Source organism: Schistocerca gregaria, chromosome 8 (genome assembly GCF_023897955.1).
Source record: "Schistocerca gregaria isolate iqSchGreg1 chromosome 8, iqSchGreg1.2, whole genome shotgun sequence".
NCBI lineage: Eukaryota > Metazoa > Arthropoda > Insecta > Orthoptera > Acrididae > Schistocerca > Schistocerca gregaria.
This window is the reverse complement of record NC_064927.1, coordinates 168035864-168057041: the sequence shown is the minus strand read 5'-3', so window position 1 is coordinate 168057041 and position 21178 is coordinate 168035864. Positions and strand designations below refer to the sequence as shown.

Sequence of the window (21178 nt, the reverse complement as noted above, 5' to 3'; positions counted from 1 at the left end):
TTCCCCAATTCTCAGCTCTGCTCCGTCCGTAACGATCTCGTCGATGGCGGGACGTTAGAACCTATACTTCTCCATTTTCGAGTAGAAGTTTGTTCCTTGCAAACGGATACGAGCTGTGTGGTATGTGTCGGAGCAGGCAGCACAAACAGAACATGACGATAGAGGCGGCGCGTGAGGAGGTGTCAGAATCGTGGCCCATCCGTCACGACCGGCGTCCAGGCTGCTCCCGGCTAACGTAACACCTCTAAAATAATTTACGTACCGCGCAGAGCGGGAGCCACTCATCAGCGGGCGCCAGGGTCCCCGTCGTCGGAAGATTCCCAGGGGGAGGCCGAGCACTACCCGGACACAAGACACGAGCGTGAGGAAGAAGAGCAAAAAGGAAGGCCACATGCTGACCAATGAAACCAGTGCACACATGTTGTCCAGCAGCAAGGTGAAGGCCCGCGCAGGGTCAGGGACGTGCAGACGTCTATAAAACGGCCGGACTCTTCTCAGTTGGCATCCAGTGTCGCACACCAGATCCTGGGAACACATACCGGCTGCCATGAGTCCTCTGGTGAGCATATTATGATACTACATCTTACGGCGATAAAGGCTCTCTCAGGGAATCCTCGAAAAGTCTATTTTCAGTCGTGGATAGCTCAGTTTCATGCCATATTGATGTTGCTTCTATCGTGCTTTAAAGTGCTGCCAAGGTACCCCTTCTTCAGTTGAGCTGTATAGTTCTTTTTACTCTGGTTTTGTCTGAATAATGCTTGTTTTGTATTTCTTCATTTTTAACATACCTCTAAAATATCAGAATCTAAACTCTTCCTTTTCCTTCATAAGTTTTTTTTTCTTGGCACATCATACAACATTCAAAACCTGTAGAACAGACTACCTGCTGCCTTACTTTGGAACAATAATTACATAGATGGCTTAGGCTAACATCGTCTGCTTGTCTCCTTCGCTTCAGAAATCTTCCACCATTCGGATCCCTATAAGCCAGAACTGCTGCTGTTATTTCTTTGGCTCGATTCTACATTTCCGTATCATATTTATATTTATTCATAATTTCTCCTTACTTGTACCATTTCGTCTTGGAAGAAAAGTGAAATGAGAAGTGTTAACATTTAACTATTCATATCATTTAAGAACTCTTCAAAATCTTTAGTGTTTTTAAATTAACGAGTCATGTCATTGCTCAACTTACCGATTACTTTATTATTTCACTATTTACAGAACCTATCTATCAAGAATTTGCAAATTACTTCGGAGCACAGAGTAACGGCATCCCCAATACATATCGATAATATTGGTAGTTTGACTTTTAGCACATCGTGTCCATGTTAGGACAGCTAAACCTACATTTTAAATAAGGAGTCAGCACAAGGGATACAGTTACTGCACTAGTTTAGAAACATTTCGTTATCTATTCACTAAGCGTGGTCAGGTCACTGGGTGTCACTTGTGTCAAACATCTGCTCGCGAGATTTCCACACTCCTAAACATCCCTAGGTCCATTGTTTCCGCTGTGATAGTGAAGTAGAAACGTCAAGCGACACGTACAACACAAAAGTGTACACGCCGATCTCGTCTGTTGACTGACAGAGACAGCCGACAGTTGAAGAGGGTAGTAATGTGTGGCAGACATCTATCCACACCATCACACAGGAATTCCAAACTGCATCAGGATACACTTCGTGAGTTCTGCGGAGCGCACCGTTCTGCTCTCTCACGATGGCTAATGGCTACTGAGGTCGCTGATATGGAGCACCTGCCAGTGGCTGGCAGCACAATGCACCTAATAAGAAAACGTATCTTTTTGGTAGTGTCCGGACACTTTTGATCACATAGTGTATAATGTTCAAGATGTCGACGTTAAATGACCGTGAACTTGATTGAATAAGCTGCATAAAACACACTGGCCGTTCAGACCAACACGAATAACAGAAGTACCGTCCATACAAATTTCTCGCATAGGGGACATGACCTATTGCAATTGCGGAAATTATATCGAAAGCCTCGTATAACCAGTAAAGCACAAAAAAAAAACAGTTATCATTGTATCCATATGAACAAATCACTCTGACTATAGGTGTACGGTACAAGTACTAACGTGGCCACGTTCTCATAGTAATATTGCTTTGAGGCTTCGAGAAGACATTACCTTAAAAACAGTTTCGCGTTTTATTATATTCTTTCTATGGAAAAGCGGTATAATGAATAATGTAGAATTAGATGATTTTTGGTATTTGTGTTGCAGACTGGCTCAATAACAGCGTGAAGTTGTAACATAATGCAGGTCTCCCATTATGTTTGTACGTCGTTGTCAGTAATGCACCTACCAAATTAGAGCGACGGTTAAATTTTTCATAGTAAGAACAGCTTCTAACGAAATTTGACTCTCCGACTAGTGATCTCGCTGACACACCAATACGCCGATATTTGTGGTGACCGATGCAGGGTAGCTATATTGTCTTACAGAGAGAATAGATAATCAGTTACATTTATTGATAGTCAATACTATAAGTAAATTCACTCCGATATCAGCTGTTTCAGTCCCTACAGACCGTCTTCATATCTATACTGATTGGCTGCAGTGTAACAAGTTGCATAATATTCTTCGCTTAGCGGCTTATCAACGGAATACTGGCGTTACTAAGATCCCGCTGAAGGGATAATCGTGGTAGGCTTGGAGGAATGTTTTCTAACTAATCAACACAAATCTGATGGGCACAGAAATTCAGACTGGCAATGTTTGACAGAAATGTTTTTCAATAGCGTGTGGAAATAAATCAAGAAATTTAATGTGCCATGTACTACACATCAAGGAATTTTCTTGAAGTAACAGTAGAATAAGTAAAGTTAGAGTAACATTTGGCGTAGCTTCGACGAGGGTGTTATTAGAGACCGATTACAAGCACGGAATGGAAAGGGAAGGGGAGAGGAAATCAGGTAAGGCCTTTTCAACGTTGCCACTGCATCATTTACCTTAAGGGCTATAGGTAGGTCACAGCACACCCGAATCTGGACCAGATGGACATGTGAACACCACTTCTCCAGAACGTGTGTCCTACTGTCTGTTTCCTGAAGTGATAATAGTTAAGCATTATACGTCTTTCAACAAATTCACTCTCATTTCTACATCTACTCTCATACTTCGCAAATACAGTCTTGCCAATGTTATCGACTTTATATTCTGTTCTCTTCGGCTACTGAACGAGGGAAAAATTTCCACTAGTCCTGATCAAAGTTTTCCGGAGGTATTCATGGCTTCATGTAATGACGCATAGTTCGAACAGAGAGCTGCACTTCCGGATAAGGTAGTAAAAAACAAATGTATGACTCTGTACGTTCCCTAATGTCTCTTATGTTATTCTCGTCAATCTAATGCGAGATATACTTTAGATTCAACGTAATGGTCACGCAATTTTCCTCGCTTGTGGGTGTTTACAACACGTTTACGGATGACTACGGCTTTAGGGCGTGATACACCCAAGAAACTGTTTTAGCTGTGATGTGATGTGATGTGATGTGTGTGTTTCAGAGTGCTTTCCTGGTGTTGGCTGTGGCGTCCACGGGCAGCGCGCTGGCGCTGCAAGGCTACCAGCAGCCTGTTGTAGGTGCGCGCGGTTTCGCAGACCCCAGGGTGAGTGCGTCTCTGCTGTGACGCAGTCTGTCGCTACTGTAGCTGCTCGCAAGTCTGAGCAGTATTTCGCAACTGTGAGAGTCCGTAACGTATCGGTTATTATAATTTGTAGAGTTTTATTCCTTTAGCATATTACCCGACTAGAAATGTAAAGGGGATTGTAATTCGTGACACATTGTATTTACGTCTGTGGTGGAATGGACCTACAGCACTGTGCGACAAGTGATGCTGGGTACGGAGACACTCGTATAAGGTTTTACTACACTCCTGGAAATTGAAATAAGAACACCGTGAATTCATTGTCCCAGGAAGGGGAAACTTTATTGACACATTCCTGGGGTCAGATACATCACATGATCACACTGACAGAACCACAGGCACATAGACACAGGCAACAGAGCATGCATAAAGTCGGCACTAGTACAGTGTATATCCACCTTTCGCAGCAATGCAGGCTGCTATTCTCCCATGGAGACGATCGTAGAGATGCTGGATGTAGTCCTGTGGAACGGCTTGCCATGCCATTTCCACCTGGCGCCTCAGTTGGACCAGCGTTCGTGCTGGACGTGCAGACCGCGTGAGACGACGCTTCATCCAGTCCCAAACATGCTCAATGGGGGACAGATCCGGAGATCTTGCTGGCCAGGGTAGTTGACTTACATCTTCTAGAGCACGTTGGGTGGCACGGGATACATGCGGACGTGCATTGTCCTGTTGGAACAGCAAGTTCCCTTGCCGGTGTAGGAATGGTAGAACGATGGGTTCGATGACGGTTTGGATGTACCGTGCACTATTCAGTGTCCCCTCGACGACCACCAGAGGTGTACGGCCAGTGTAGGAGATCGCTCCCCACACCATGATGCCGGGTGTTGGCCCTGTGTGCCTCGGTCGTATGCAGTCCTGATTGTGGCGCTCACCTGCACGGCGCCAAACACGCATACGACCATCATTGGCACCAAAGCAGAAGCGACTCTCATCGCTGAAAACGACACGTCTCCATTCGTCCCTCCATTCACGCCTGTCGCGACACCACTGGAGGCGGGCTGCACGATGTTGGGGCGTGAGCGGAAGACGGCCTAACGGTGTGCGGGACTGTAGCCCAGTTTCATGGAGACGGTTGCGTATGGTCCTCGCCGATACCCCAGGAGCAACAGTGTCCCTAATTTGCTGGGAAGTGGCGGTGCGGTCCCCTACGGCACTGCGTAGGATCCTACGGTCTTGGCGTGCATCCGTGCGTCGCTGCGGTCCGGTCCCAGGTCGACGGGCACGTGTACCTTCCGCCGACCACTGGCGACAACATCGATGTACTGTGGAGACCTCACGCCCCACGTGTTGAGCAATTCGGCGGTACGTTCACCCGGCCTCCCGCATGCGCACTATACGCCCTCGCTCAAAGTCCGTCAACTGCACATACGGTTCACGTCCACGCTGTCGCGGCATGCTACCCGTGTTAAAGACTGCGATGGAGCTCCGTATGCCACGGCAAACTGGCTGACACTGACGGCGGCGGTGCACAAATGCTGCGCAGCTAGCGCCATTCGACGGTCAACACCGCGGTTCCTGGTGTGTCCGCTGTGCCGTGCCTGTGATCATTGCTTGTACAGCCCTCTCGCAGTGTCCGGAGCAAGTACGGTGGGTCTGACACACCGGTGTCAATGTGTTCTTTTTTCCATTTCCAGGAGTGTATTTGGCCGCAGTTTCCAGAGTTAAAATTTCAGTCATTCGAGAGTTATAAAAGCAAAGAGTCACTCCTCCCTGCTTCCACGCGCCTTCCAAGAGCGCAGGGAAGGTAGTGTGTTCAGCACAGCTATGTGAAGTAAGAGGCTTCTTGGGGCAGATAGAAGGCCCTTAGATGGAGCGTTGGGGTGGATCCAAATATAGAGACTGCGAAGGTTCGTGTGGTACATGTCGTGCAGCACATATTTTAAACACGTCAGGGAATTTTACTTCACTCGCAGCTTTTGCGCTCGAAAAGCACTCGGGCGTTGCGTCGGACGGTGTAAACTGTGGAATGCTTATTCGCACCCCCTGTTAAACTGCAAGTCTTTGTAACGGATAATAAAATTGTTTGTATTCTGAGCGATTGTTTAGTAATTGTTGAGGTGGACGAGACGATGTTGGACCAACCATTGTTCATGCCTTGTCCCATATCAAGAAAGTGATCAGGAGTAGTAGGTTTTTCTGGTTGACCTAGTTTATGATCTTGGATGAGACTATCAAAGTACTTCATTCTTGGGTTAATCAAGGGGCTGTGAGCATATATTCCCAAAGAGCTGCTTTTCTCCTACACTGCTCCATGTTGTGAACCCGTTCGGTAATTTGTGCGTGTTACAGCGCCGCTTCCGGGACTAATTACACGTTTTTGTAAACACGGATACGGTCCCTTCAAAAGATAATTTCTACACTAAGTCTGGAGGTTATTTTGTGAGAAGAAATCACAGGCTGGGAAAGCAGTATGAAAACTCTATTGGACAGTTCATTCACTTGCTCCACAGTTCAGTTGCAAGTCGACGGTATAGGGAGTCGGAAAAGTACCAGATACATTTTATATTACTAAGAGACTTTTTTGCGCACGACTCTTGGTTTACTTTGAACTACGATTTTATGCTATGCCATCAAAATCGATTAATTCAGTGGCAGTGGACAAGCAGTTTACAACTGAAACTTCCGGGCAGATTAAAACTGTGCCCCGAATCGAGTCTTGTCGTTCTTGGCGGCTGAGCTACCCAGGCACTGCCCGCCCAAGATAATGTCCGGCACATATTTTTAAGCTGCCAGGACGGATGAAAAGGCGCACAACCTGCTTCAGAGTGGAAGCCTTATTCTAGAGTTTGCAACTGTTCTTGCGTTTCACCAGGAAATGTCGTGTACGTGGTCTAACACAAAATGTGTTTAGCTGATTCTGCAGATTTGTGTACCTATCAAACACGTTCAGATACTGTTACTCGTCTTCATGCATGGGGTCCCGGGTACAATATCCGGCCGGGTTCGAGATTTTCTCTTCCCGGGGACTGGGTGTTCGTGTTTTGCTCATTGTTTCATCATCATTCAGAAGTTTGGGAATTTGTGCGGGCGCGATAATGACGCCGTTGAGTGCCCAAAAAACCAAAATAATAATAATAATCATCATCATCATCATAACCGTCTGAATAGTAGTGCTCGTTTGTGGTTACGGACTTCAGCATTCGTTCCTTCGACTGCTACAAAGATTTCTGCATGCTGATTTTCGTGAGACCGTGCATGGAGCTCTGGCTGTTTCACGCCTTTGTCCCGGAGAAGAACACATAAACAGTACACTGCTCCAATACAGGCACTATCTTAGTAAAAAATTGTCAACGCGTGCTGCGTGCCCTAAGCGTTCAAGATCAAACATTAACCAGGCATTAATACACGACAATAAACGGTTCAACAGTAATGCGAACAGACTCGACTTTTGTTTGTATGTTGTCAATTAAGGATTAGGATGTGGTGGGACATTACCAGTTATGCCACTTAATTTTTAAATTCGCCAGCCATATCTGGGCATCTTGCCCACAACGTGATTGGATACTTGTATTTGAGTTAATGTGTTAACTCTTCTCTCTCTGTGTCATAAATACTGCTGCCTCGCGAAACAAAGAGCAGCAATCTTACTCAGTTATGCTTAATGCACAGAAGAATAAATATCATGAATGTAATTTTTTTTTACAAATAATGACAGCGAATATCTCCGTAGAGACAATTATGTCGTTATTTGTTTGGAACAAGTTGGTAAAAGTTGTAAAATTAACGTAGCTACAAGATACAATGAGACATTTCAGAAAGGATAGTTGTATCGAGAATTAGAGAGATTCGAGCGCGCACGGAGGCTTTTAGACAGTCGTTCTTCCCGCGAACCATACGCGACTGGAACAGAAAAGGGAGGTAATGACTCAATGACACATGGGTTTGTTAAAGGTTTATAAACTTTTCTGATGGGATAATTTGAATCTTGGTAGTTTGTGCCAGTGCTACGTCTTAACACATAACTGCAATGTACGCAAGGTGTAGGATTAACTATTAAGCAGTTATCAAAAGAACAGCCTCCCGTTACGATGAAGCGCCTCGTGTGTAATACTGGTAGTCTGCCGATCAGTGACTGGACTGAGGAATTACTCGCTTAGAGAAATCGTCCCAGCGTCCTTAACGGATGAAATCGAAAGAACTATGGCAGCCTAGGGAGAACCGCAATTGACTGATGTGGGGCTTAAACAAATCACTGGATAGCGATATGCATATATGCAGTTAGCGGGAGTATCACGAATACAAGGTATACAATGGCAGTGCATTGGCGGAGCTGTCATATACACCCAGGTGATTCATGTGAAAAGGTTTCCGATGTGGTTATGGCCGCATGACTGGAGTTAGCACACTTTGAACGCGGATTGGTGGTTGGATCTAGACGCATAGAAGTTAACATTTTGAAAATCGTTTTGAAATGCAATATTCTGAGGTCAAGAGTGTGGTGGTCATAGTTTGCAATATTTTTAAAACACTGAAAATAGCAGCTGATTCATATAAAACAGCGTGCATTTTCAAACTTTTCAGGAATAGATTTGTTGCAAATATACTTCACTAAAACGCAATTCACGTATTACAAATTAACACAAGAGCTTTATTTACATCTTTTGTTCGACTCTGCTCAACTGAATATTATTGTGAGTTTGAGTAACATCTCTGTTATAGAATTTTTTTTCTTTGGATTTTTAACAAATCATACGTAAAATTTGGTTGATGATATACCCCCCCCCCTATCAAACAAAATAAGGCCTTAAGCGAAACATCAGAACAATGGGACTACTAACAAGTCTGACAGCTACTCGTTTAGGTTACGACTAGTGATATTGTAGTTGATCTAGTGGACTTTCATTGAAAACCAATTCACAAATAAAAGGCGTGGTAGACTGCTGAATATAAATTTACAATTTCAAACAGTAATTTTAGAGGGGCGTTTGGAAGAGTCTGGAAGAGCAGAACAGTGGTTATCTATTTTTTAAAATTACTTCTAATTTTTTGGAGACGATTGGTTTAATATACAGATGGATGAAGGAATACTGAAATCTACGCGTGTAGTGGTGATTTTACGTAGACATGTTTTTTTCTTCAATTTTCTTGTTTGTGCGACACGTAAAGAAGACGGAAACGCTTATCCTGCACGCCACTGTGTACGCTACTTCTTGTAACAGCCATGGAAAGGGTTGCGTCCACGATCTATCAATCTTCACAGTTTACTCCGTGTCCACCTCAGCGGGATAACATTTTCCTTGTTAGGGAACGACACAAAATGTGGTCTAATATCCAAATATGTGATAGTCCAACAATTTTTCTTTGCTGTTTAAATGGGTGCAGTGCAAGTTTGGCCTACTACTAATTTCTTAGGTCTGATAATGATAATGGTTCAAAAATCAAAGATGAGAGCAAATTTTAATGCTTAAAATAACGAATTAATATTTTAGTAGGCTTCAGTTTCACGTACTATATGAAAGAGAAAGTGTAAAAGGTACTGACAACGTTTTGCAAAATAGAGAACCCCCACTTCATAAGAGCTACAGGCCCCGAATCAGCAAAAACCAGGCCAGAGGGAACATGCAATGAAAAACTGCTCCTTTCGTCAGTATTTAACGGTAACTCCGGGTTTATCCCTGCTCCCTAAGAGCTGACGTTGTGGGCGAGAGTGTCACGGAGATGCTCCACGGACTTTAGTGGTCGACGCTACGAAAGTCGCGTTTTGGACCACGAGACGATTTACTGTACGTTCCACGAGGAGTTGGACGACATTGTACTTCCTCCTATATACATTATCGAGGAACGAACATGACTAGAATATGAGGGGGATTTGATACGCAGCCCAGTCGTCAATAGTACTACGCATGCACATGAATGGAACAGGGAAGGGGGAATGACAGGATACCAGAAGTACCCTCCACTTTCCGAGTGTAGAAGTAGATGAAGGCAAAACTGTCTCACAAGCGGATAGTTTAGTGAGGTGATATGACGTGTCATTCAAAATGAAAACAAAAATACACTTGGGTGACACTTGGGGAACTGGGGAAGAAAATGAGAACGGATGTAGATAGAAGGATGTAGATGAGAGATTGGAGGGAGAGAAAGCTTTGGAAAAGAGGATAAGCGATATACGACCAAAAGAGCGTTATTAACTATAGATGAATTATACACTGAAGAGGCAAAGAAGCTGGTACTCCTGCTTAATATCGTTTAGTACCCCGGCGGGCACTCAGAAGTGCCGCAACACGACGTGACATGGATGCAGTTGATGGGACAGGATGCTTACGTACGTGTCCCCTGTTAGAGTCGTATCTAGACGTATCAAGGGTCTCATATCACTCCGTCTGCGCAAGCCCCATACCATTACAGAGCCTCCACCGCTGGATCAATCCCCTGCTGACATGCAGGGTCCATGGATTCGTAAGGTTGTTTCCACACCTGTACATGTCCATCCGCTCGATTCAGTTTCAAACGAGACAACATGTTTGCAATCATGAATAGTTCAATGTCGACATTGATGGGCCCAGTCAAGGCTTAAAGTTTTGTCTCGTGCAGCTATCAAGGGTACACGAATGGTCCTTCTGCTCCGAAAGAGCATATCGATGATGTTTGGGTTGATTGGTTCGCACACTGACACTTTTTGATGGGCCAGCATTGAAAACTGCAGGAATTTGTGGAAGGGTTGCACTTCTGTCCCTTTCTTGGAAGATCTTTTTCCGGCCACAGCGATGTCGAAGATTTTATGTTTTACCAGAATCCTGATATTCACGGTACACGCGTGAAATGATCGTAGGGGATAATCGCTACTTCATCGGTGCATCGGAGATGCTGTGTCCCATCGCTCGTGCGCGGACTGTAATACCCTGTTCAGAGTCACTTAAATCTTGATAACCTGACACTGTAGCAGCAGTAACCGACCAACAACTGCGCCAGACACTTGTTGTCTTATATAGGCGCTGCCGACGGCAGCATCATATTCTGCCTGTTTACATATCGCTGTATTTGAATACGCGCGCCTATACCAGTTTCCTTGGCGCTTCAGTGTGTGAGTAACTGTTGCACCTTGAGATTTCTTATCATGAAACATAGTCACATGAACTAAATTCAGTTGCATCACAATACGCGATTACTGGCGATCGCTGTACATGTAATGGTCTAATTAGCCCACTTCTACTAATGCCATGATGTGGTGAGCAGTAGTGTGTCCGTTCAGCGAGATGACCGGCGGCTTCCACGTGTTGCAGGCGGCCGCTGGTGTGGGCTACGGCGGACCCAGCGCAGCTGTTGGAGGCGGTCCCGAGCCGAGCGCTCTGTACCGCTCGCAGATCTACACGGACCCCGAGTACTACGGCTACGAGAGCACCTTCCCCGGCGGCCGCAGCAACTTCAAGGCTTACAGATCCGTGCCGGAGGGACCAGGTCAGTGCAGAGGGCTGCTGCGCCTCCGCCGAGATGGCAGCTCGGCGGGGGCGGTAGCATAGTGGGGCAGATAGTTTATTTGCGTTTCTTTACGACATTGTACCCGAAAAAAAAGTATGTCAGTAAAAACATCATATCTTTGCGAATAATAATAAGTGGTGATGCGATAAGCATTATATTTACGCCAAGGAAGTCATATTCAGCATATCTTTTTTATTTCCAAATTACCTTATTTCGCACCTTCCATGAATGCCGGGCTCCATCAGAACAAAAATTCATAGAATGAAGGCTCTAATTACAGGTTGTGCTAGTTGCTGGTGTATCTTTCATGGTTGTATGATCGTAGTTTGTGAAACTTTTTTGTTCCTGAGGGTTCGTTCGCAGATACGTTCGACATCGTCAGGTATACAGTTGTTTGCTGTCGACAAGGCTGTGCGGAAACAGAAGCGCTTCTCAAGTTGCCCCACACACCCCTCTACGACACGTCAGGAACAAAAAAAAACTTTCATAGCCGCGACCATACAAACCGCAAAATCAACAGGAAGCAAAATCGAAATAATTACGCTTTTGGGCTGTTATGTACCACCCGCCATTGTACTGATAAGTGCGTTGAAATGCATCCTATTTTATGTCAAGACACTGACACGTTATTCGTGTGTCCATTTCAGTATTTATGCTAACGTACGACTATTTGAATGTGTTACGTCCGCAAGAAGAGTGAGAAAGCTCACACAAGGCTCGCACCTATTCCATTTTACATATGATTTCCACATCTGCGATATTTGAAATGATAAATAAATCAAGACCCTACGCTGCCAACGGGCGTTGATATATATCAACGGGGACAGTTGAAAATGTGTGCCCCGACCGGAACTCGAACCCGGGACCTCCTGCTTACATACCATCAGAGCCACCGAGGATAGCGCGACTGCAGGGACTTATCCCTTGCACGCTCCCCGTGAGACCCACATTTTGAACTTAATGTCCACACACTACATTCGCAATGCCATTGCCCATTACACTCATTACTCGCGGCAGACAACCCTACCGGGTCACGTAAGAGTTCGGGCAATACGTGTCCATCTGCACAGAAGAAGAAGGTCAACGGCCGGTTAGCCTTAACATGTCCGAAAGAACAGATACAATCTTCATATCTGCGATACTTATTCCCATACCTGTTATAGTTTTGAGAAACTCTTATTATGAACGCCATCACATGTCGCGTTTATACAGTATAGATGTCTGGAACACAATATTCTGTAATCACATCAATATTTATTGTGACTGAGCTTCGTAATACCCAAGGGTGGAAATTAGATTATTCATAAAAAATGAAATAAAGTGATTATTTCAAAGTAAAAGAACAACCTATGCATGAATACCACTTCCTTCCTTAAATTTACACTACTGTGGGCCCCTTAACAAGTAAGACGATTATATTTATATTTTTATGGCCTTTTATTTAAGAGTATTCTGTTCCAGGCAACTTTGTTCGTCATCGTTCTTTTAAACTGTTTCTGACGATATCAACGGAAAGTTGTAAGTAATGGACACACTTGTTACTTATTTCAAAAGAAGATATTTCCTCGCAGCTGTGAATCTGTTTCATCTTATAGAATTATAGGAAAAAAATTAGAAAAATATTTCAACCTTTATTACGCTAATTAAACGTTTGGAACTTTAAATTATTACTGGTTTCGTAAAGCATATACATCGCAACAATAGATACTTCAGAGTCTGGTATATGTGCATTACATTATACACGCCTAATGTGAAGTGAAAAGTTATCCTATTATTTTCCTGGTACAACATAATACTCAAATATCACACGAAGCTTCAAAATTATCACTCGTTTGCGGAATACATGACACCGAGAGGCGTTCTTTGTAGCTGCTCGTGCAACTGTCCATAAAATTTTATGAGACGTGATTATTTCAAGAAGGAAACGAGACACAGTTTCCAGTATCCTAGCTTAGCCTCGCTGCGCTTGTGATATCGCCATCAGCAAAGACCTCTTCAGCATTTGAGACATGCAATTTAGTGGGCCAGTGCTCAACTGTGAGGCTCCAATTTCTGCCGTAAAACCTCTCACCTCTGGCAGTGACTGTTGAAGTGAAACCTGAAGTGTTGCACCATATGCATATTGAATTGTAGGTTTTCTTATAAGTAGCTTAAGTAAGTCAGTTCAAAAGTTCGGATGAAGTCGAGTGGCAGTACTATTATGGAAGTATTTCTTTTACGAAGACACAGTAGAAAAAGTCATTCTTCGCATTGCGAGTAGAGTAAAGTCAGACTGAAAACTGTTTAAGCATAGGCATTTTAAGGAGTTCATCCGCTTCACACATTCATGTTCATGTTTTCAGGTTTATGATAAGTAATTAGAAAACTATTTAAATGTCTATGGATGATAATACTATCCAAACAAACAGTATTTTCATTGTGTTGTTGAAGATGTATCAGCACCTCTTACCGCTTGTCATCATGCCCAGGTTGGCACTGCAAATTCCAAAGTCGGAAGTGAATCGCACTGACATCGTGATGTGTTGTTGGCAGGCCTGTCCGGAGGAGCCACGGGCGCCTACGGTGACTACGACAGCGTGGTAGTAGCCGGCAGGGGTGCCAACCGTCCAGGCCTGTCGCCACAATCCGGGGTCGGTGTCCGTGGCCGCTACTAAACGCGGCTGGCAGGTGCATCTATGTGTTCCGCGCTGTCTACACTAATCCTTCTGTAATGCAAAACTTCTGTACTGTATATCTTCTGTAGCTTTTTTCCTACATTAAATCGCTTTGCACTAATGAAACTGACTTTAAAATTTATTATGTAAGCGCAAACCGATTACCGGCTTCCCCAATACTGATGTGTGTGAATGGACGCCCTGTATCAGAAAATTTTCTGACTCAATGCGTTTGAGGGTCTTATTGTACCGAATTTGTACATAATTTGGGAAGCGACCTCCGCGCTTTCTTTGCTGCCGTGAGGCGATATGAATATTTTAATTTAAATTCCGCAAATGCGATTCTTGTGCTCTTAATGACATGTGACTATGCAATACAGGCCTCTGTTGAACAGTTACATTGGATGAGGTCGCTCACCTCAGAGAAGCTAATGGTGGATGTAAATTACTAGCATCAAGTGAATCTCATCAAAATTTTTGAGTAAGTTGTAGGATAGGGTTGGTAGTCTGAATTATTGGGGAAGATAATCAGATTTATTTCATCTGAGAATTTACGTATGCTCATAAATCGCTTTAACGAGGTGATGCCTCTTGAATGTGAACAAATTAATAAGAAGACAGAAGTATAACACGAATCTGCAACTCTATGCGGATTTAAATTTCCCCTTAACTGAATGAGAGCACAAGATTCTAGGTCACATAATTTCCATTTCTATATAATCACAGAAATAATGCGAGAATGTGCTCCGATGCTCAATAGGTCAATAGCCACCCAGTTAACTTCTATGAACTGCAAGGCAGATCAAGCTATGGCCTGAGGTACGGGGTGGAGAAGAGTTTGTACCTCTTTAATTCAGACGAATTTTGCATGCGAACGAGACATGCACTCAATCCCCTCCATCTACCAGCTAATTAATTATGTGCACAACGGTAACGGAAGGAAATGATGGCCCTGTAGTTGGTAAAATAAGGAGTGCACACTCACAATAATTTAATAAAAATCGTAATCTACTCAAAAAAAGAGAACTTTATCACAACAAACAGTAGGAAATGGGATTCTGCCAATATCTACGAAATGATATGCGGATTAAATATTACAATGAGATTTATTATACATCAGAACATAAATGCACATGATTGTCAACACACACAGTAGGTTAACGGATAGGGTATACTGAAATATTATGACAAGAAGAGTTGGCTTGAGAAAAAGAGGCTCCTACTATCTGTGATGCAATAAATTGACAATAATGACTGGAGGTCCTAATGAATCAAATATTAATCTTCTGACTATATAGCATTATCTCAATAATTACTGAGAGCTCAAATGGGATCACATGGAGATACAAGCAAGGTGGACTTGTAGCAAAGCGAGCGCGCGTGCTGCTGAGGGATTCAGTATAAAATTGACAAGGTCCTACAATGCCGGAGCCGCAAAATACTGTACCAGTACTGAAATCTGCAGCACGTCGTCTGTAGGCAGCGTCCTGTACCGTGCAGCAACTCGGTGTCAACCCCTGACCCTGAAGGCTGTCCGCGAATTCTAGGTTCTTCCCAAAAATAGCGATCAAGTCGCAAGACTGTCCGACTGCAACCAAGATCAGATCCCGAATCCCCTCTGTGATGCGATGCCAGCGTGAAGCCAGCAATTGCTCAATTCCCTACTCGCCTCGAAAACCGCGAATCAGCATAGAGTGCTGATTCCAAACTTCCTGTCTCGGAACATGATTCACTCTAATAGCGACCGTTCCCTCCAATTTAGGGCAGGGCTTTATGACGTAAACTAGCCTCAGTTTGACCAATCATGCCTCTGCTATTCATTTGAGGGCACTGAACCTGCCGTTTGATCGGCTATGAAAACAACCTGCCTAGACCACCAGCCATCCGGCGCCAGACAGTCACGCTCAGCAGGGCACTGTCCACAAGTATTCTCAGAATCATGAGGACAATACAGTCAGTCAGGGCCAAAAATGGCTCTGAGCACTATGGGACTTAACATCTGACGTCATCAGTCCACTAGAACGTAGAACTACTTAAACCTAACTAACCTAAGGACATCACACAACACGAAGCCATCACGAAGCAGAGAGAATCCCTGAATCCGCTGAGAATCGAACCCAGGAACCCGGGCGTGCGAAGCGAGAACGCTACCGCACGACCACGAGATGCGGGCTTCAGTCAGTAACTCCGGGTTTATCCCTGCTCCCTAAGAGCTGATGTTGTGGGCGAGAGTGTCACGGACATGCTCCACGGACTTTAGTGGTCGACGCTACGAAAGTCGAGTTTTGGACCACGAGACGATTTACTGTACGTTCCACGAGGAGTTGGACGACATTGTACTTCCTCCTATATACATTATCGCGGAATGAACACGACTAGAATATCAGGGGTATTTGATACGTAGCCCTGTCGTCAATAGTACTACGCATGCACATGAATGGAACAGGGAAGGGGGAATGACAGGATACCAGAAGTACCCTCCACTTTCCGAGTGTAGAAGTAGATGAAGACAAAAGTGTCTCACAAGTGGATAGTTTAGTGAGGTGATATGACGTGTCTTTTAAAATGAAAACAAAAATACACTTGGGTGACACTTGGGGAATTGGGGAAGAAAATGAGAAAGGATGTACATAGAAGGATGTAGATGAGAGATTGGAGGCTTGAGAAACCTTTGGAAAAGAGGATAAGTGATATACGACCAAAAGAGCGTTATTAACTATAGATGAACTATACACTGAAGAGGCAAAGAAGCTGGTAAACCTGCTTAATATCGTTTAGTACCCCGGCGGGCACTCAGAAGTGCCGCAACACGACGTGACATGGATGCAGTTGATGAGACAGGATGCTTACGTACGTGTCACCTGTTAGAGTCGTATCTAGACGTATCAAGGGTCTCATATCACTCCGTCTGCGCAAGCCCCATACCATTACAGAGCCTCCACCGCTGGATCAATCCCCTGCTGACATGCAGGGTCCATAGATTCGTAAGGTTGTTTCCACACCTGTACATGTTCATCCGCTCGATTCAGTTTCAAACGAGACAACATGTTTGCAATCATGAATAGTTCAATGTCGACATTGATGGGCCCAGTCAAGGCTTAAAGTTTTGTCTCGTGCAGCTATCAAGGGTACACGAATGGTCCTTCTGCTCCGAAAGAGCATATCGATGATGTTTGGGTTGATTGGTTCGCACACTGACACTTTTTGATGGGCCAGCATTGGAAACTGCAGGAATTTGTGGAAGGGTTGCACTTCTGTCCCGTTCTTGGAAGATCTTTTTCCGGCCACAGCGATGTCGAAGATTTAATGTTTTACCAGAATCCTGATATTCACGGTACACGCGTGAAATGATCGTAGGGGATAATCGCTACTTCATCGGTGCATCGGAGATGCTGTGTCCCATCGCTCGTGCGCGGGCTGTAATACCCTGTTCAGAGTCACTTAAATCTTGATAACCTGACACTGTAGCAGCAGATCAGATCCCGAATCCCCTCTGTGATGCGATGCCAGCATGAAGCCAGTATTGCTCAATTCCCTACTCTCCTCGAAAACCGCGAATCAGCATAGAGTGCTGATTCCAAACTTCCCCCACATTGTCTCGGAACATCATTCACACTAATAGCGACCGTTCCCTCCAATTTAGAGCAGGGCTTTATGACGTAAACTAGCCTCAGTTTGACCAGTCATGCCTCTGCTATTCAGCTGAGGGCACTGAACCTGCCGTTTCACCGGCTATGAAAACAAACTGCCTAGACCACCGGCCATCCGGCGCCAGACAGTCGCACGCAGCAGGGCACGGTCCACAAGTATTCTAAGAATCAAGAGGACAATGCAGTCAGTCAGTGCCAAAAATGGCTCTGAGCACTATGGGACTTAACATCTTAGGTCATCAGTCCCCTAGAACGTAGAACTACTTAAACGTAACTAACCTAAGGACATCACGAAGCACAGAAAATCCCTGGCCCCGCTGTGAATCGAACCCGGGAACCCGGGCATGCGAAGCGAGAACGCTACCGCACGACCACGAGATGCGGGCTTCAGTCAGTGCCAGGAATCTTCGTTCCAGACGCGCCGGAACGGTAAACACATATACTGGGGCGACACTCAGACGTATGGATGGTCGTTTTGCCTTGTATACAATAGGCGAAACTAGACCGACGTCCGTCGTTCCACCAGGCGCTTAAGCCTATTGTACGAACCTCTCAGAATTCAGAGAAGTGCAGCCTCTACGTCTACATCTACATTCATACTCCGCAAGCCACCCAACGGTGTGTGGCGGAGGGCACTTTACGTGCCACTGTCGTTACCTCCCTTTTCTGTTCCAGTCGCGTATGGTTCGCAGGAAGAACGACTGTCTGAAAGCCTCCGTGCGCGCTCGAATCCCTCTAATTTTACATTCGTGATCTCCTCGGGAGGTATAAGTAGGGGGAAGCAATATATTCGATACCTCAGCCAGAAATCACCCTCTCGAAACCTGGCGATGCAGAGCGCCTCTCTTGCAGAGTCTGCCACTTGAGTTTGCTAAACATCTCCGTAACGCTACCACGGTTCCAAATAACCCTGTGACGAAACGCGCCGCTCTTCTTTGGATCTTCTCTATCTCCTCCGTCAACCCGATCTGCTACGGATCCCACACTAATGAGCAATACTCAAGTATTGCCTCCAAACAGAAATGCCGTGTGCCGCGTCCTCCAATGTTTACCTCGCACAGGCCTCCCAGGGAACTGACCCAACATGTATAGGAATCAAGTGAAAAGTATTTTTTAAGCTCTCAGTACAAATACTCTTATTACAATAACCTTGTTCGGTCTGTTACTGCCGTGCAATGACGTAGAACATTAATAAAACTGATGAAAATGAGAGGTGACAAGCAAAAGAGGGCATAGAATCTCTCACGTATATTACCTATTCAGCTCTTCTGCTTCATGACAGGGTCCTCAGCCGGTTGTCCTCGTCGTGTTGTTATGCCAATCAGGTGTGATGCCTCTGCAGCCACAATGGCGTGCATACGTGACACAATCCCGCTAAATTATCCAGAGTTACGGTACACAGTTAATCTGCCATCACTTTGTATCGCCTGGTACAGAGTACTGAGTCCTTCGCAAACCGATGCTGAAACTCAAAGTCTCATTTCTATCACAAAACCTAGAGTGGCGTGCCGCTCCACTGGTGTGGCTGTCCAGTCGCAACACTTTAACAAACTTTTCGCCAATGAGTGCTATTCCCGCTCGACGCCGCTTAAAGTCTGGCTAATCCCAATCGCCTGTGAGAGTCGCCGCCCGTCCGAAGAACTTTCCAGACGCTTCCTTTGCGCCAGCATCTAAACGGACACATACCGCACCTCTGTCCCACGATAAAAAAATATGGAGCGCGGGATTCGCGGAGATACATTCCCTGCTGGGAATGTCGCCCGCAACGCTTTTGTGAGACCAGGGTGACACGGCCGAAACAGCATCTCCCTGCGTTATTCACTTTGGGGAGGTATTCTGCTTGTCCAGCAGTGTTCTGCCGGAATTGCCACCTGCCTGCCGGTGGAATCACAGCCCTGCTACTGGAGACCGCTCTGGCGGTGCCAACACCTCCTGGAGCGCTGGAGGCTGTCAAATTCGAACTTCGGGCTAACACGCTGCTGGCTTCCCGCCATTGGCATCCCGAGTGCAATTGCTCACGAAACACTGTCCGCAAAAATTATTTGCACATAATGCAATGCAGTACACTCTCATTGATCATTCTGTAGGCATTCTGTTAGCATAGCGCGATGAACCGCAAACTTGTTCACATCCATGCTGCTATCTGTCATTACTGCCCTAATTAATCATTAAAAAAAGTGGCGATTGATATGTACGTTGCACCTCCAGTGCATAACCCGTTAGATTGCCACCTTGCAAATTCTACAACTTAATTTTACAGATCGCTGGAATAATAGAAAAATTCAGACTTGAGTTCACACTTTATCGACGAAACAGATTGTAAACTAGTTGTGGCCAATCATTATTGAGAGTTTAGCTGTTCTCAAACCTCATAATTCTTGACAGTACCTAGTTGTCATACACTGCTACATCTGCTCCTTCTTAACACTCTGTGCTGGTCTGGAATGTGATCGCTTTCCAAACAGTTGAACATAATTGCAGATTTTCGCACCAAGAGTTGCATGAGTAGCTCCGAAATTGTCGATCACGGCTTCACTTCAGTTAAACATGAATGAAGTAAGGTGAGGTCTTGGTCGGCCGAAAAATCGCGATGGAGTACTTGAAAGACCACAATTGCTGAGAATGATTGCGTTTGTATTGGTCAGCGAAACAAAAAGACAAGAAGCTCATAAAAATGTTGTTTGAAGACCCACGAAAGAAAACTGTGCTTGCAACCAAATAGCTGGGGGTGATAACTGATGCAACGAATGACCTATCATACTTGTGTCAGACCGAGCTAGACAAGCAACTACTATCTGTGCGACTCCATACAGGTTACTGTGTAAAATAATAAAAAAAAAGGCAGCTCGAGTTGAATATAGGGCTCAAAACGACTCTCATTTGAGGAATGAAATTCATACGGGAAAGAAAAGTTTATGAGCAGCAATACATAAAATACACACATCGAAAGAAAATTTCCATCCCCCCGGTTCCCAACACTCCTGAAGATAGACGTTGACTGTGGATATTGTACCACAGACACAGTCCCTTTGACTGTTCACAGATGTCATTAAACCGCTCAAAGATGTAAACAACCAAGCATGAGCAGCGCCTATTAGTCGGAGGGGGTCCGACAGCCGATCAGTTCCAGTCATTCCACCAGAAAGGAGGTACAAGGCTCGTGTTGTCTGTAATTCAACCATGCCTAGACGGTCAATACCGCGGTTCGATCGCTTCCGCAGTGCTACTTTGTGCCAGGAAGGGCTCTCAACAAACTAAGTGTCCAGGCGTCTCGGAGTGAACCAAAGCTATGTTGTTCGGACGTGGATCAGAGAGATAGGAGCTGTCGATAACATGCCTCACCCAGGCCCCCTAAGGGCTACTACTGCAGTGGATGACCACTACCTACGGATTTTGGCTCGAAGGAACCCTGACAGCAATGCCACCATGTTGAATAATGCTCTTCTTGCAGCCACAGGACGTCGTGTTACGGCTCAAACTGTGCGCAGTAGGCTGCATGATGCGCAACTTCACTCCCGACGTCAATGGCGAGGTCCATTTTTGCAACCACGACACCATGCAGCGCGGTACACACAGGCGCAACAACATGCCGAATGGACCGCTCAGGATTAGCATCACGTTATTTTTACCGTGTCGCATATGTCTTCAACCAAACAATGTGTTTGGGGGCAACCCGGTCAGGCTGAACGCTCAGACACATTGTCAAGCGAATTCAGGAAAGTGGAGATTTCGCAGTATTTTGGGGTAGGTTTATGTGGTGGTGAAGTACGCCGTTG

The 21178-nt window shown here is 45.1% G+C and overlaps 1 protein-coding gene across 1 annotated transcript; it reads left to right on the top strand.

Moving 5' to 3' along the window:
- The first annotated feature begins 498 nt into the window (after positions 1–498).
- LOC126284626 (uncharacterized) lies at positions 499–13878 on the top strand. Its single transcript, XM_049983695.1, has 4 exons — positions 499–559; positions 3533–3634; positions 10903–11077; positions 13631–13878. The coding sequence occupies exons 1-4, from the start codon at positions 548–550 to the stop codon at positions 13750–13752; spliced, it is 411 nt and encodes a 136-aa protein (XP_049839652.1). The 5' UTR covers positions 499–547; the 3' UTR covers positions 13753–13878.
- The last annotated feature ends 7300 nt before the right edge of the window (positions 13879–21178 follow it).